This window comes from Oncorhynchus tshawytscha, linkage group LG01, assembly GCF_018296145.1.
Source record: "Oncorhynchus tshawytscha isolate Ot180627B linkage group LG01, Otsh_v2.0, whole genome shotgun sequence".
Taxonomy (NCBI): Eukaryota; Metazoa; Chordata; class Actinopteri; order Salmoniformes; family Salmonidae; genus Oncorhynchus; species Oncorhynchus tshawytscha.
The window spans coordinates 56,212,701-56,230,345 of record NC_056429.1 but is presented as its reverse complement, the minus strand read 5'-3'; the positions used below and the strand labels follow the sequence as shown (position 1 = coordinate 56,230,345).

Genomic DNA, 17,645 nt, shown 5'->3' with positions numbered 1-17,645 from the left:
CAGCTGAAGTTCGGAATGACAATTTCATGTGTGCAACATCTAAACACCTGTGTCACTATACTGAGAGCGTTGCTGTTTCTGAAAGGACGCATTTGGGTGTTTTGGTGCCTTTGTTCAGGTTTTTCAGTGCCCCCGTACTACACACTGAGGACGAGGAATTGATTTGCTGTTTTGGGTAAGTTTCTCAAACATGTGAACTGACAAAAAAGGTGTCTGGACCATTCTATAAAATGCCATATTCATACAAAAGTATCTTATTTAACTGTAGTCTATGCCCTTGTTGATTTACTAGTCTGTTTTCCATTGTTTGTTGCTTGTGTTAATCTTAGAGAAAAGCTGCCAGCTACTCTAGTTTCTAGCTGCTGTTTTTGAATGGGTAACTGATAGTGCGTCTCCATGTCAATCAGCAGCCCCAGCTGTTGTGTGTGTGTGTGTGTGTGCCCTGTTCATCTCTTGTTTGGGAAGGGAAGTGTACGTGTCAAGGGTGATGGGGACAGCTTCCTGGCTTGGGGGCTCACAACAGGCCTTTCCCCTGCATGCCTCATCTTGCCTCCACCTGATAGGGGTAGCAACTCCTCTCCCAGGCCTGAGATTGTTTGTTTTATAACTGCATTGCAGTGTTTTGTCGTTTGGGCTAATGCAATGTGTTTGCTTATACATTTTATTAGGCAATCTCTTTAAAGTTCTACCCTTGATTTCTCTCAGTATTGGACCTGCACACCGGTTATTGAAAGAATTGTAAAACGCTTAGTCACTCGAAGAGATACGAACTGCTTGCTACAGTTGTCATCCTGACCATCATCCCTTAACAGTTGTTCCTTCTCCCTTTTTTCCATTTGATCTATCCCGCTCGATCCCTCACGTAATGCGCGCACACACAGAGAGCACACACCTTGGTTGGCTCTCTTGTCCCCCAGCCTCGAGGAGCCCTTCTTTGTTCCCTCATTACCCAGTCAGGGATGTGTGAAAAGTGGAGCACAGGTCGGGGCTCTTTGTCCCCCTCGGGCAAATCAAAAGTGACAGACACCGGCCCGCTCCGCCGCTAATTTGTCCCCCCCTTCGAACGGCCCCTTCTCAGCGCCGCTAATTGCAGCGAGACGCACATGCCTACAAGGGAACAGACACATCTCGTTATTAACGCTGGGCGAGGCCAACACGGGTAATTGCGGAACATCCTTCAACAAATAATTTGGGAATGTTTAGCCATTCAAGAGTAGCGCCAGCCTGACCGGGATTTGCGAGGTCAAGCCTGCAAAAAACAAGAGGGCAAAGATGGACAGCACACACACTAATGGAAGGAAAACAAAAAGGGGAGAATGGATGAACGAGTGCAGTTTTAGGTTCTTGAGGGTTATCGTCCAAGGCTGGTTGTCACCCCACATGTTCGTTAGAGGTTAGAGCGACCGAGAGCCCTGCCTTGCCCCATTGGCATTGTCCTCCTCTGATCAACCAAGCGTACGGTCAGGAGTCAGCAGGGTCACACATCAGCCTCAGACCCTTCTCACCATTTACCCCTCCCCAGCACCCTCTGCATCAGACATACGATGCCATGATTTGAATCACATCGGAAGCAATCTGCTTAGTTAAAAGAGAGGACAGCTGGGTACTTCTTCCGCAATAGCTATTATTTGCATAAAATATGTGGTTTTTCTGTCTGTTCTGTTTGTGGGCAAAGGAGCTGATATGTAATCGGTTGGGAAGTCGCTGCTGCATAATTCTGTTCTGGCACGGTAACCCGTCTTTAGATTAAATAAGATGTGCTCTGTATCTACCTTATTTGATTAGTCTGCCATTTTGTCCTTTTTAAACTCTGCTTTTACTTGACTGGGAGGATTGGAGGCATGAAAGTCTCCAGTGGAAATCCATTTGTTGGTTGGGAGTAATGTTACCCTCTTTTGATGCTGTCGCTCTTCTCAGTGCGGTTTGAGAGGAGCATTATTCTCTATCCACCACAGTCCTGTATGTTTCCTCCCGAGTTGTGCTAAATTGCTCAGCAAATCTGATAACTTGCAGCCGAGGGCTCACAAAGACAAATAGGGGTCTGTTGTCGGTGTCAAACCCGCTGCCCTCTCTAAACTTGATCATGACATTGCTGTGAGGGCATGCCACTCTCTGCAGTGACACGCGTGAGGAAAACCAGCCTATAAAATGATCAAGTGTGATTACACTGTACTTCTATAACAATATTTTCCTTTTCTCTCTGATTTTCCAGGGTTTTGGACCGAGGGAGCTTGTGAAAAAGAAGATTTGATTTTTTTTGTTGTTGCCATCTTACCCATCCTCCCTCACTCCCTCCTCTCTCCCTGCCCCATACATATTCACCCGTACCTCCACTCCCCCCTAACGGGGGAAAACTACTCTGCACCTCTTCGACCTGTGCTGAACCAGGAAGGGACAGGACTAGGCCCACCATCAGCCTACAGAGGTGACCAACAAGCTCCCATAGAGAGCAGTCCAGCCCAGTCAAGTCTCCACAAGTCACTGTGCCAGGATGACAGGGATGCCCTCTTACATTTCCACGGTGGGATTCTGCATCCTACTGGTGATCAGAGCTGAAGGTATTCAAAGTAAGACTGGCTCCTCTGTTATTATAGTCCTCTGTTATCCCACTGCACCCAAACTCACACTGTGCCTCCCATTCTCTTTAGTTGGATGGACACTCTAATACAGAGCGATTTAACTATATTCTTAAAGGGTGTAAAAAAAAAAATAAAAAAAAACATGTAAATAGTGAATTGCATAGGTGCCAGACATTTTCTACATGTGATTATTCTTCAGTAGAACTGTATAAAAAAAGGCAACGAGCACACACCAGTAAAGCGCTTTTCTTAAAATGAAATGTTGCAAAAATGAATTAGGAAAGAATTGGAGGGCGCTCAACCAACGTGAGTCGAGGTACAACCCAAATATGTGAGACTATTAATTTCAAAACCTCTTGCAGCTCCCCCCCCCTACTTTGTGCAATTTCTGCCTGAAGACACCCAAATCTAACAGCCTGTAGCTCAAGCACAGAACCAAGGATATGCATATTCTTGGTACCATTTGAAAGAAAACACTATGAATTTTGTGTAAATGTGAATTGAATGTAGGAGAATAGCACACACTAGATCTGGTTTAGATAAAACAATGGAAAAAAATATACGTTTTTTATTTTACTTTTGTATCTTTCAAATTTAACAAGATAATACAAACATTCAGATAGGATAATGGGGACAATTTCATTGAAAAATATAAGAGGGCAACAGTACTTGTGCAAAGTTTCAGAATGATAACTTCCAAAATGAGTGTGCTACATGACATTTATCATGAAGTCACCCAGGTGTCCCACACAAGTCATCCAAATTATATATTATATATAAAATACCATAATGGTATTCTAACACCCCCCCAAAAAATGAACTTCCGGCGCCGACAGAGATGGCCGCCTCGCTTCGCGTTCCTAGGAAACTATGCAGTTTTTTGTTTTTTACGTGTTATTTCTTACACTGGTACCCCAGGTCATCTTAGGTTTCATTACATACAGCCGAGAAGAACTACTGAATATAAGATCAGCGTCAACTCACCATCAGTACGACCAAGAATATGTTTTTCGCGATGCGGATCCTGTGTTCTGCCTTACAACCAGTGCCACGGAATGGTTCCCATGCAGCGACCCAAAAAAACGACTCAGAAAAAGAGGGAAACGAAGCGGTCTTCTGGTCAGACTCCAGAGACGGGCACATCGTGCACCACTCCCTAGCATTCTTCTTGCCAATGTCCAGTCTCTTGACAACAAGGTTGATGAAATCCGAGCAAGGGTAGCATTCCAGAGGGACATCAGAGACTGTAACGTTCTCTGCTTCACGGAAACATGGCTAACTGGAGAGACGCAATCCGAAGCGGTGCAGCCAGCGGGTTTCTCCACGCATCGCGCCGACAGAAACGAACATCTTTCTGGTAAGAAGAGGGGCGGGGGCGTATGCCTTATGGCCAACGTGACATGGTGTGATGAAAGAAACATACAGGAACTCAAATCCTTCTGTTCACCTGATTTAGAATTCCTCACAATCAAATGTAGACCGCATTATCTACCAAGAGAATTCTCTTCGATTATAATCACAGCCGTATATATCCCCCCCAAGCAGACACATCGATGGCTCTGAACGAACTTTATTTAACTCTCTGCAAACTGGAAATGATTTATCCGGAGGCTGCATTCATTGTAGCTGGGGATTTTAACAAGGCTAATCTGAAAACAAGACTCCCTAAATTTTATCAGCATATCGATTGCGCATCCAGGGGTGGAAAGACCCTGGATCATTGTTACTCTAACTTCTGCGACGCATATAAGGCCCTGCCCCCCCCCCTTTCGGAAAAGCTGACCACGACTCCATTTTGTTGATCCCTGCCTACAGACAGAAACTAAAACAAGAAGCTCCCACGCTGAGGTCTGTCCAACGCTGGTCCGACCAAGCTGACTCCACACTCCAAGACTGCTTCCATCACGTGGACTGGGAGATGTTTCGTATTGCGTCAGACAACAACATTGACGAATACGCTGATTCGGTGTGCGAGTTCATTAGAACGTGCGTTGAAGATGTCGTTCCCATAGCAACGATTAAAACATTCCCTAACCAGAAACCGTGGATTGATGGCAGCATTCGTGTGGAACTGAAGGCGCGAACCACTGCTTTTAATCAGGGCAAGGTGTCTGGTAACATGACTGAATACAAACAGTGCAGCTATTCCCTCCGCAAGGCTATCAAACAAGCTAAGCGCCAGTACAGAGACAAAGTAGAATCTCAATTCAACGGCTCAGACACAAGAGGCATGTGGCAGGGTCTACAGTCAATCACGGACTACAGGAAGAAACCCAGCACAGTCACGGACCAGGATGTCTTGCTCCCAGGCAGACTAAATAACTTTTTTGCCCGCTTTGAGGACAAAACAGTGCCACTGACACGGCCTGCAACGAAAACATGCGGTCTCTCCTTCACTGCAGCCGAAGTGAGTAAGACATTTAAACGTGTTAACCCTCGCAAGGCTGCAGGCCCAGACGGCATCCCCAGCCGCGCCCTCAGAGCATGCGCAGACCAGCTGGCCGGTGTGTTTACGGACATATTCAACCAATCCCTATACCAGTCTGCTGTTCCCACATGCTTCAAGAGGGCCACCATTGTTCCTGTTCCCAAGAAAGCTAAGGTAACTGAGCTAAACGACTACCGCCCCGTAGCACTCACATCCGTCATCATGAAGTGCTTTGAGAGACTAGTCAAGGACCATATCACCTCCACCCTACCTGACACCCTTGACCCACTCCAATTTGCTTACCGCCCAAATAGGTCCACAGACGATGCAATCTCAACCACACTGCACACTGCTCTAACCCATCTGGACAAGAGGAATACCTATGTGAGAATGCTGTTCATCGACTACAGCTCGGCATTCAACACCATAGTACCCTCCAAGCTCGTCATCAAGCTCGAGACCCTGGGTCTCGACCCCGCCCTGTGCAACTGGGTACTGGACTTCCTGACGGGCTGCCCCCAGGTGGTGAGGGTAGGCAACAACATCTCCTCCCCGCTGATCCTCAACACTGGGGCCCCACAAGGGTGCGTTCTGAGCCCTCTCCTGTACTCCCTGTTCACCCACGACTGCGTGGCCACGCACGCCTCCATCTCAATCATCAAGTTTGCGGACGACACAACAGTGGTAGGCTTGATTACCAACAACGACGAGACGGCCTACAGGGAGGAGGTGAGGGCCCTCGGAGTGGGGTGTCAGGAAAATAACCTCACACTCAACGTCAACAAAACTAAGGAGATGATTGTGGACTTCAGGAAACAGCAGAGGGAACACCCCCATCCACATCGATGGAACAGTAGTGGAGAGGGTAGCAAGTTTTAAGTTCCTCGGCATACACATCACAGACAAACTGAATTGGTCCACTCACACAGACAGCATCGTGAGGAAGGCGCAGCAGCGCCTCTTCAACCTCAGGAGGCTGAAGAAATTCGGCTTGTCACCAAAAGCACTCACAAACTTCTACAGATGCACAATCGAGAGCATCCTGGCGGGCTGTATCACCGCCTGGTATGGCAACTGCACCGCCCTCAACCGTAAGGCTCTCCAGAGGGTAGTGAGGTCTGCACAACGCATCACCGGGGGCAAACTACCTGCCCTCCAGGACACCTACACCACCCGATGCTACAGGAAGGCCATAAAGATCATCAAGGACATCAACCACCCGAGCCACTGCCTGTTCACCCCGCTGTCATCCAGAAGGCGAGGTCAGTACAGGTGCATCAAAGCCGGGACCGAGAGACTGAAAAACAGCTTCTATCTCAAGGCCATCAGACTGTTAAACAGCCACCACTAACATTGAGTGGCTACTGCCAACACACTGTCAATGACACTGACTCTACTCCAGCCACTTTAATCATGGGAATTGATGGGAAATGATGTAAATATATCACTAGCCACTTTAAACAATGCTACCTTATATAATGTTACTTACCCTACATTATTCATCTCATATGCATACGTAGATACTGTACTCTATATCATCGACTGCATCCTTATGTAATACATGTATCACTAGCCACTTTAACTATGCCACTTGGTTTACATACTCATCTCATATGTATATACTGTACTCGATATCATCTACTGTATCTTGCCTATGCTGCTCTGTACCATCACTCATTCATATATCCTTATGTACATATTCTTTATCCCCTTACACTGTGTATAAGAAAGTAGTTTTTTGGGGGGGGAATTGTTAGTTAGATTACTTGTTCGTTATTACTGCATTGTCGGAACTAGAAGCACAAGCATTTCGCTACACTCGCATTAACATCTGCTAACCATGTGTATGTGACAAATAAAATTTGATTTGATTTTGGAAAAAAAAAATTTGAAAAAAAAATAATAATTTGAAAAAATAATAATTATTGATAAAAAAATATATATGTATTATATATATATATATATACAAAATAACATGTAACTATTTACACACTTTAAATATTTGGAAGACCCTCAGTCCTCTATCAAATCTATTCATATAGCCCCAGCCTAAAACCCCAAAGAGCAAGCAATGCAGGTGTAGAAGCACGGTGGCTAGGAAAAACTCCCTAGAGAGGCAAAAACCTAGGAAGAAACCTAGAGAGGAACCAGGCTATGAGGGGTGGCCAGTCCTCTTCTGGCTGTGCCGGGTGGAGATCACAGTGGTTGTAGAGGGTGCAACAGGACAGCACCTCAAGAGTAAAAATGAACAGTTTAGGGTTCCATAGCCACAGGTAGAACAGTTGTAACTGGAACAGCGGCAAGGCCAGGTGGACTGGGGACAGCAAGGAGTCATCATGCCAGGTAGTCCTGACGCATGGTCCTAGGGCTCAGGTCCTGAGGCTATTTCATGTGGGTTGGGGTGGGGCGGCAGACACGCATCTCACGTTTCATGACATTTAAATATTTATATATTGCTTCTAAAATAAAAAAATCACAAAATATGTTATTATTAATGTCAAACAAGGGCATTAGCATGATAAGAACTTACCAGTCCAAAACGATGTCCTCTCCCGTTCAAAAAATATTCCTCCACAATCGCTAAATGAAGCGTCCTAAAACAATCTGTCTCACCTTCCCAATCAATTTATTCTAAAGTTGTGTGTACATCTGTATATCTAGACTTGACTTAGTCGCCATAATGATTGATATATAAACAGCTGAATCTGCGCGTTCACCAAACAATGCAATGCGTAATGTGTTTCTCCTTCCGGTATGAAAATGCAATGGCGCATGACTCTCTTTATGCTGAAGCTTACTACATGGGTTGGTCTTGCAACACATAAACATGGCGTATTGCCATTTAGCTCAGCTCATTGCCTATCTACCCAGCTAGATTTCAAGACGATTAGTGGTCATTGGGTTAAAAGACAGTCAATCAACGAGAACAGCGGGCAAATCATTGGTGCACAATGATGCCATTACTTGTTGTCTTCAAATCGGTTTCTTTCAGTCAATACGTCCCGTGAAATTGCCCATCAAGTTTGATTGTGTTACAAACAAACCAGTTGATTGCAATGAAACCAAACATGACTGGAGAAGTCACGTTCTGTGTGGGTGATTTACCTGGAATGTGTCGTCGAAAATGGAATTAGACGGAATTCACTACACAAGCAGTTCACAAAATGTTTCGTGTTAGGCTATAAAAACTGATTTTATCAAACAAAAGATCATTCATTGTTTAACAATGAACATTGGAATTGCAAACAGACGAACATCGTCAAAGGTAAACGATTTATTTTATTGCCGTTTGTGATTTTGTTGCGCCTGTGCTGGTTGAATAAGCTATTTTTTATGGGGCTCTATGCTCAGATAATCGCATCGTATTCTTTCGCAGTAAATCCTTTTTTTAATCTGACAACGCAGTTGGATTAGCAAGATTCTAGGCTTTTGATACAGGTGAGACACTTGTATTTGCATGAATGTTTAATATGACTATTTATGTAGCGACCACCGTATGTTGTGGAATTTCAGCCCGCTAACGGGTTCCGTGCGCAGAGGTTAAAAGTAATTTGTCATTTTAAATTCATCTGAAAACTAATCATCTAAATAAATAATGCAAAGATATGTCAAATCAGGTAATGCCAAATTCCAGTCTGAAGGAAGTATGCTTTTGAATTCAATTCATTTTTTTGTCCCACTTTCTTCTAACCAGTCCTTCCTCAGAGAGGAAAACAGAAGGGACGTACGTACGTGTTGGGTCATAATCTTTTGTAGTTTAAACCGTTCAAACACTAGTGCCAAATTGAAATGATGAGAAAAATTATCGACATGCCACATAGGTGCTAAAAAAACGCTAAAAACTGCTAGGCACAATGGTGCTTGTCATTTTGGCACTGAACTGAACAAAACATTTTTTACAGCTATTTCATTTAAAGCTGCAATATGTAAGGTTTTGGGTGACCTGACCAAATTCACATAGAAATGTGAGTTATAGATCTGTCAGTCATTGAAAGCAAGTCTAAGAATCAGTAGATCTGTTCTATGAGCGATATTTCTGTTTTACTTTCGGTTTTGTACACCAGCTGAAAATACAACAGTTTCGGTTACGGAAAATATATTTCACTGTTTAGATGGTACAATGATTCTCTAAATCATATTTGCTTGTTTTGTTTCTGCATAGTGCATCTTTTAATGTTCATCATTTATCAAAGGGCCATTATAAATTAATAAACGGGACGGATCTGGTCCACATGCCGCCAGTTGAATAGCCCTGCTCTAATATGCTGTTTTGGTGGAAAGTTGACTTGTTTCTGTGCAAGGTTCAATGACCTGGCAGTCCTCTTTGAGAATTTATAACGTAATCTCTGTTTTTAAAAGGGCAAATATTTTATATTTATTATAAACAGTTGTCCAATTTGCCCATTGTTCTCGTATGATTAATACTGAATAGCTAGTAACAATTTAACCCAATCTGTCCTGCAATTTCTAATTTGATCTCCCTTATGAATCCAAGACCAGACTAACTTCAGAAGGCAATAGTACTGTTAAAACACTCATCTGTCAATTACATATGGAGGGGCTTGATAAACATTGTTAAACTAAATTAGCATGAATAGTTTGGTTTTTCAGCCTTTAAGCTACCCCTTCATGTCATCCATGGTCCCCCACCCCTCACTATGGAGAGATCAGTATCTTAAGCTGTTGTAATGGCCGTGATTAGAGTGAATTAGCGGCAAATGCAGGGCCTTTAGAAATGCATGGCCTAAGCTACCTAGTTAAAGAATATTACCGTAACCCCCCAGGTGGTTCGAACTGTTTTATATTCTAATTAGGGGACCTAACCAATGGGACCAAACACCATAGGCGCAACTCACAGTCCCTTCTCTCAATACCAAGTTTACCATGACGTGCAGAAACACCCATGAGGAGTGAATGGTACCCGCCACTTGGAAAATGCCCTGTTCTCAATGAGATTAGAACATGTTGAATGTCATGTGGTGTTCCCAGGATACAGTGGATAGATCATCACAGCACTAGGCTTGCTTTCTGCCTTATTTTGCCCTTAAATTGGAATATTAGGCCTACATGTGTGTCCAAAAGACACTGAATATGCTCCGATCACAAAAACAATTTAGTCACGGAAGACTCTAGCATCACGCTGGTTTTGTACTGCCGTGTTTGATGTCGGAAGGATATGGCGCTATCTTAATGTGCCGGGGCCTCATAAAAGGGCCTCTCTCTGCTCCCCTAGCTGCTCCTACTGTTGCTCTCATACTGCCTTCCCAGCTGGGCCTCCACGGTGACTCACCCGGCAGCCATAAAGCCAACCATGACCATAAAGATGCAGCTCTCAGGCTCGTAAAAGGTCACCTTTTAACCAGCCAATGAGATGTTAAGGCAAGTATCAGGAGTTGATTACTCTGAAAGCAGAGCCTTTGAGCGAGCGTACACACACACACAAACACACACAAGCGAGCTGATAAGAGGAAGGCGAGGCTGGTCCAAGTGTTAGGTATGATGATTAGTCTCAGAGAGCGTAGCTCTGAATCAGTTGTGAATTTATGACCGTGTTTTGTTATCACAGAGCCATTTTGTTAATTAGTCTCTGTTGACTCTGTCGCCCTTGTCCCAGGCATACTGTACAGTGAAACAGTGCCTCTGTACCCACTGGGCCAGGTTAGCCTCTCTCCTTCCTTCCTCCTTTGCAGCTTAGTCATCGACAGTAGTGACTTGTCGGAGAAACCCCCCACTACAGGAAGCTGTTGAACTGATTGTCGGCGCTCTGGGTTCCTTTTTGCACATTAACCGTTTCCTCTATTGTACTGCCAGTCGTTACAGGGCAGAAACCACTCCAAACATTCATTGTTCTCCGGAAATAATTCAATCCTACAAGAGTTTTTTTTTTTCTTTCTCTCTACCGCTTTTCTAAAAAAAAATGCACCACACTAGCTGATACGCGAGAGAGAGTGTGGGGTCTGGCATATGCCAAGCGTTACGGAGAGAGGGGGCAGGGACAGAGGTGCATGCTGGGCAATAGGGTGGCTGTATAAGGGGCCTGCTGTGCCAACTTATGAATGCTCTTTTCAGACTCACTTTTTTTTGTTCCAAAGGTGTCAACAAACCAATTAAAATTCCACTGTTGTCTCACCAAGGGGGAAAGATGCATGTTTTATAGGTCTAGTTTTATTTTCTGTTTTCCATGTGTGAGGTTGTAGCAACTTGTTAAATATTTTTCAAGGTACTCAACTGTTGCTGGGTAACAAGGGTTGTTGAATAAACTTCTCAGGAAGTTCTCCAACAGCACTCAAAAACAGATGGAAGGAAAGGTGGGTCTCCCCCCTGCCACGTTTTGGACAAAAGCCTTGTAGTGATTAATATGAAGAAAATGTATTCGATTTGTGGTGTTGAAATGTACTGTGGTCAAGAGGTTACGGTAACACCTGTCATTTTTCTATTGTCTGCATCACAAACCTGAGGAACAATGTGAGCGGTATACATATCTGTGTCCTTTGCTACTGTGAAAGTGATGATGGAGCTGAAAGGGGAGCCTTCAAATTGGGTGTCTCACTTGTTGTATGACTTATATAATTGTCAGCTAATACCTCCATACTATTTCTTGCCGAATCACCCACCTGACATTGATAGTCTCTGGGGTTAGTTGCTGTGAACTGATGTATAATTTTTCTCTCATCTATTTGTCTCTCACACATGCGCGCACACATTTTCTCCTGCCTGAGATTTTAGTGGAGGGCATGTTTTAGTTACTGTGTTTATGCAGATTAGTGATGTGCAGGTTGACTCATAACCCACAGTCCTGCGGGGTTATATCTGTGGGGCTGGTTTAAGGTCATGAAATATTGTGTGGAAGAAGGGTGGTGGGTGTCGGGCAGGATGAATAAAGAGAAAACGATGCCTTTTTAAAAATGTGCAATTTAAAGCTATAGGCTTTTATTTTTTGAGGCTGTCTGGCATTAGTGTGTAAGCCTTGGGCTTTAGAGCCTACCTGTATGTGTGCCGAATAGCCTATACACCAAATGCTTTTGGGAAGAGCAGGAACCGTTCACGCTGATACGGAGGAAAAAAGTTTAATTCAATAAGAGAAAAGGTATGAAATGGAGAGGGGGAAAAAGAGAGAATGAATGGCCAAATAATGTGTGATTGGGAAAGATTTGGGGAAGTGGTAAAAGAGGATGATAAATTTGTGTGTCACATGGTCTGAATACAGTGAAATGCTTACTTACAAGCCCTTAACCAACGATGCAGTGTTAAGAAAATATTTACAAATTAAACTGGTTAAAAAAATGTCGACACAAAATAACAGACTATATACAGGGGGTATTGGGGAGTCCATGTGCGGGGTACAGGTTAGTCGGTCATTTGTACATGTAGGTAGGGGTAAAGTGACTATGCATAGATGATAAACAGCAAGTAGCAGGAGTATAAAAACATGGGGGGAGGGAGGGGGGTCAATGCAAATTGTCTAGGTTGCCTTTTTATTTATTATTCTGCAGTCTTATGGCTTGGGGTTGAAGTTCTTAAGGAACCCTTTGGACATAGACTTGGTTATGGCATGGGTGACTGGAGTCTTTGACAATTTTTTGGGGCCTTTCTCTGACACCGCCTAGTTTATTGGTCCTGGATGGCTAGAACTTGGCCGCCCATGTACTGGGCCATACGCACTACCCTCTGTAGCACCACTATAGCCCTGTCGACATGAATGGGGGACGTATTTGGCCCTCCTTTTCCTGTCATCCACGATCATCTCCTTTGTCTTGCTCACGTTGGGGGAGAGGTTGTTGTCCTGGCACCACACTGCCAGGTCTCTGACCTCCCTATAGGCTGTCTCATTGTTGTCAGTGATCAGGCCTTCCTACCACTGTTGTGTCGTCAGCAAGTTCAATGATGGTGTTGGAGTCGAGCTTGGCCATGAAGTCGTGGGTGAACAGGGAGTACAGGGGGACTAAGCACGCACCCCTGGGGGGCCCCAGCGTTGATGCTTAGCGCAGCAGATGTTGCATACCCTTACCGCCAGGCGGGCGGCCCGTCAGGAAGTCCAGGATCCAGTTGCAGAGGGAGGTATTTAGTCCCAAGGGTCCTTAGCTTAGTGATGAGCTTTGTGGGCAATGTGGTTTTGAACACTGGGCTGTAGTCAATGAACAGCATTCTCACATAGATGTTCCTTTTGTCCAGGTGGGAAAGGGCAGTGTGGAGTGCGATTGAGATTGTCATCTGTGGATCTGTTGGGATGGTATGCAAATTGGGGCGGGTCTAGGGTTTCCGGGATGATGGTGTTGTGACCCTTGACCAGCCTTCCAAAGCACTTCATGGCTACAGATGTAAGTGCTACGCGGTGGTAATCATTTTGGCAGGTTACCTTCGCTTCCTTGAGCACAGGGACTATGGTGGTCTGCTTGAAACATGTAGGTATTACTGACTCGGTCAGGTAGAGGTTGAAAATGTCAGTGAAGACACTTGACAGTTGGTTCGATCTTGATAGCAGTGTCGGTTATGATGATTGTGAAACGCTGTACAAATTCGACAGTCACAAGACAGGAACTTCAAATAGGCCTATGGCATGTCAAGGAAACTATCCCTACTGTTCAGATGAGTTAAATGGAAACTGATATCTGGACACTGACTGAGGTCTATAACCACTCCCATAGTCTTAATATTAACTCCTGCAGAATTAAGCATTTCTTTCAGTGAAATTATACACCAAATGTAGGCTAAAATTAGACTTGAACGGGGTGAATACATATGAATTATTCCTTTATGCGTCCCTTCCTAGAAATAAACCTTATAGTAATTCAACCGTGTATGTGTGCGCGCGCACACGCTGTGAATATGCATCCAGGCCGAACAGAAATGTGAAAGAAGCAGAGATGACCGAGAACTTTATGGATGTCAACTAGATTGAAGCATTCATTCCATCGCTTTCTGACATTCTGGTCTAGCGAGGGTTTATTTGGTCTTCTAGGGCAATGACAGAAGAGAAGCTACATGTATCTAATTATAGACAAGTTAACTACAAATAGCCTACCAAAATGCCGGAAATTATAAGAAGAAACAGATCTACATCAGGCAAAGAAAATCCTGCAACCCCTGTCATAAAACCTTTCCACCGTGCCTGACTGTAGCCTACAGCGCGTTTCTATAATAGCTGGTTAGGGTCGGTTGCAGTGTCTCAGATTTTCACTTGATCACATAGTTGTTTGCGCATGGTCTATTAGCAATTTCGGGCAGGTGCAGGTGAACAAACAGCTGACCCGCGCACCACTATTGCAGGTATAGGACATATTACTCGCCTCATCTCCACAGTGGCCCCTGTTGGTAGAACAACCAGTTCGGAACACTGTTTAGATCATGGCGCAGCACTCTTAAGGCTGGATCTGACAATAAAAACAATTCTGCTGCTGGCCCTTTAAGAGCCATGCATTACATTGCCTGTAGATGGCGTGGCTCGTTAGCGTCAGAGTGTGCTGGCCCCTTAAGAGCATGTGGCTGACTGGAGATGGAAAGGCTCATTACTGGGCGTGCTCTGCCAGACCTCAGACTCCGCCGTGACTGGCGGCAGAATTAAGCACACATGTGGAGGCAGAGTTAGAGAGCAGCAGCCATTTCCAGCCTCACTGACAGCCACTGCTCCCCAGCCAATCACAGGCCTCCTTGTCGAGGGGGGAGAGAGGTACTCCGGGTTTTCACTAGCGAGGCCATATAGGAACAAAAAGGGCTTTGAGGCTCTTTGGGGATTGATGTTGAACTTTAAATCTTGTATTGTCAACATGGCTTTCTCTGACTCCAATGAGATGGAGAGAGAGGCCTTAAAAGTCCTCACAGCCCCCAGTGACTGCAGTAAAAACGTGTCAGTTTTATGTGGACTACCAGAGGCTTTCATCACCTCATCAAAGCGTCGGGAGCCTCCTGAATCCCCCCCACTCAAACATGACTTAAGCCAGTCTAGACCAGGCACAGCTCCCAGAAGGAGAGCGAAGGAGCTGAGACAGGAGGAGAGAGTGTGGAAGGGAGAAAGAGCCATCTACCCATAGCGCTCTGGTTTTTATTTGGGGCCTGGCCCATTTGATCCGGTTCCAGTCTGCTGTGTGTTTGTTTCCACTCTGCCTCCCTACACAGCTCTGACATCAGCAAGGGACAGCCCAGCTCAAACTGGGCCCTGGGCCATGCCACCACTTAAGCGTAGTTTATTAGCGGAACAATTTCTGATATGATTTTGATTTAAATCTCCTGTGTGTAATATCAATGGCAAGAGGTCTAGACTATCTGCCTCCTTTTCTGAGCTTTATTTCTTTGTGTATGTGTGAGAGAGACAGTGTTTGACGGATGTAGAGCGAAGAAACCGCGAGACTGTGAGTCTATTCCCACCACCCAGGAGAATGTCGGAACTCTGGAGTCCTGTAATCTGTGTGTCGTTTTCCCCCTTCACTGATAGAAGGCAGACTTCAAAGCCCCTGGTTCCCAGCTTCCCGAGGCCAGCTCTGCTATCTCACTGTAGGACTGCTCAGGTTTCCATTAGCACTTAATTATTTTCAGGGTGGTGCTGCCGTAACCGGTAGCCCCCGCCACCTTTGTTTGTTCAACACATTATAGTTTGTTCTATGCCCTAGGACTCCAGCTCTAATGATACAGCTATGAGCTCACAACCTCTGCCACACTGATTTCCCTTCTCATTCGGGATTCATAAATATGTCCTAGTGAAATATCGTCTTGACACATTAATGAGGACTCTAGTGAGTCTCCCTTCTCTATGCACAGAACATCTTAGTGAAGAAAGTTGTGATCAGCTTTGCTTTAGTTGTTGAAGTGAAATAATATAGAGTTCTAATAGGCTTCTTTTTTTCCCCCGATACAGCTGTTATGTGTTTGTAGAAGTGTTTCGCAATCGTTTTAGTTTAGGATCCCAAAACCAAGTTATGTCTGGCAGGTTTTTTACCTGCCACCCTCTGGGGGTTTCAATTACATTTCTTGGAAATTCTCTTGGCTGAAGTACAGTACCTAAAGTGAAGCATTTGTAGTTGTGGTAGTCTATTTCTGCAGTTAGGCTAGCTGACATCAGTATGCCAGTGAGTCTCTATGTATGCGTTCAGTGTACAAATGAACTGTAAAAAGGAACTGAAGCCCAGCAGAAGCTATTGTATCACTCCACTTGCCTTTTTAATGGTAATTTACCAATGGAATTACTCAGAGAATGCAGCCTGAATGTAGAACCTCCAGGACACTCGGTTGTAAAACGAGGGAAATATCCCTGAGAAAGACTAGAACAACAACTCTGAAGCCAGTTAATGGGGTCTAGGAAAGGAATGCAGCGATGGAGACAACAGCAGCAGGGAGAGAAAAAAAACGTCTGCCCTGTTGCTGTCCTGCTGCCGAGACGTTTCAAATTGTAGGTTTTGCAGGTGATTGGCCCCTCTGCAGACATGTCTGAACTCGAGCAGGCTCGAGTCGCGTCATGCTCCAGAGGAAGTGCCCGCAGCCGCGCCGAGCACCACACACAGACATCACTTTGTTCTTTGTGCTCATGAGGCCCACAGCCCAGGTTCACTCTCCTGAGCAGCATGGGGGAGGAAGGGAACTGGGGGGAAGGCAGAGGTGAAAGGACAAGGAGGCTAGGAAAATAAATAGGGGGCAGAGAAATGGTGGGGGGGTGTTAGGACGAGGTGGAAGTCAAGAAGAGCGGGATATGGACAGAGAAGGAAGAGAAGAACAACAGGTTGTAGGACTGGGAAAAAAAGAGGGCAAGAGGTGAAATGACAAGGAAAGTGGGACACGGCATTGCAGGGGGGCATCGGGGCGGCAAGTAGCCTAGTGGTTAGTGTTGGACTAGTAACCGGAAGGTTGCTAGTTTGAATCCCCGAGCTGACAAGGTAAAAAACTGTCATTCTGCCCCTGAACAAGGCAGTTAGCCCACTGTTCCTAGGCCGTCATTGTTAAATAAGAATTTGTTCTTAACTGACTTGCCTAGTTAAATAAAAGGGGAGAGAGAGGAAAAGGGATCAGGAGAAAGGGTATGAGGAGAGGTGGCAGGAGTGTCAGACTAATGGGAGGATTAACACTGTGAGCTCGTACACATTTAATACAACATAAGATACTTGACCTAAAATGAGCGTGTTGCTCTTTAAAATGTTATTTTCCTGACCTTGTACCCATGGTGCCGTGTATCAAATCTTAATGGATCTGACTGGCTCCTTAATATGTGTCTAGATTTGTTGCCAATGCCCTTTTCTAGACGCTGTTAATACAGAGCGCTGGCAGTGAGCGCTCGGCTACTTTAACCACCGTAAACTGAGTTTACCCGTAAACGTTTGCTGTGTACTAAACCTTGCCATTATTAAGAACCACAACATCATAGCCTGCATGAATATTCGATTTTTCCGCCAGTAAAACCACACTGTTTTCAATTTCATATGTAATTGCGATCAGATTGGCAACGGTGCTAAAGTTGTGCTGAGAGAACAACAGTGGTTGGCTTGGCCCTTTCATACTCTGGTCTGCTCTGCTTACACTCATCCATGTTGATGGCCCTGGCTGGACACTAGTATGGTGTATAAATAGCCCTCTGGCCTTATATGGATCAGGTTCATCAGATGAGGACCCAATCAGGACCAGAGCAGACCGCTCTCAGATAGAAACCAATAGAGGGT

The 17,645-nt window shown here is 44.9% G+C and overlaps 1 protein-coding gene across 5 annotated transcripts in view; it reads left to right on the top strand.

Moving 5' to 3' along the window:
- Window positions 1–17,645, top strand: part of LOC112253704 (bone morphogenetic protein receptor type-1A) — a 61,967-nt gene that overhangs the window by 34,433 nt on the left and 9,889 nt on the right. For 3 of the 5 annotated variants that reach the window (XM_024425662.2, XM_024425670.2, XM_024425679.2), the window contains exon 3: window positions 2,213–2,567. The exons of 1 other annotated variant lie outside the window; for it this stretch is intronic. In XM_024425662.2, the coding sequence (XP_024281430.1) occupies window positions 2,492–2,567 (76 nt within the window). In that variant the 5' untranslated portion in view covers window positions 2,213–2,491. The remainder of the gene's footprint in view (window positions 1–2,212; window positions 2,568–17,645) is intronic. One more of the 5 variants, XM_024425685.2, reaches the window with a different exon arrangement.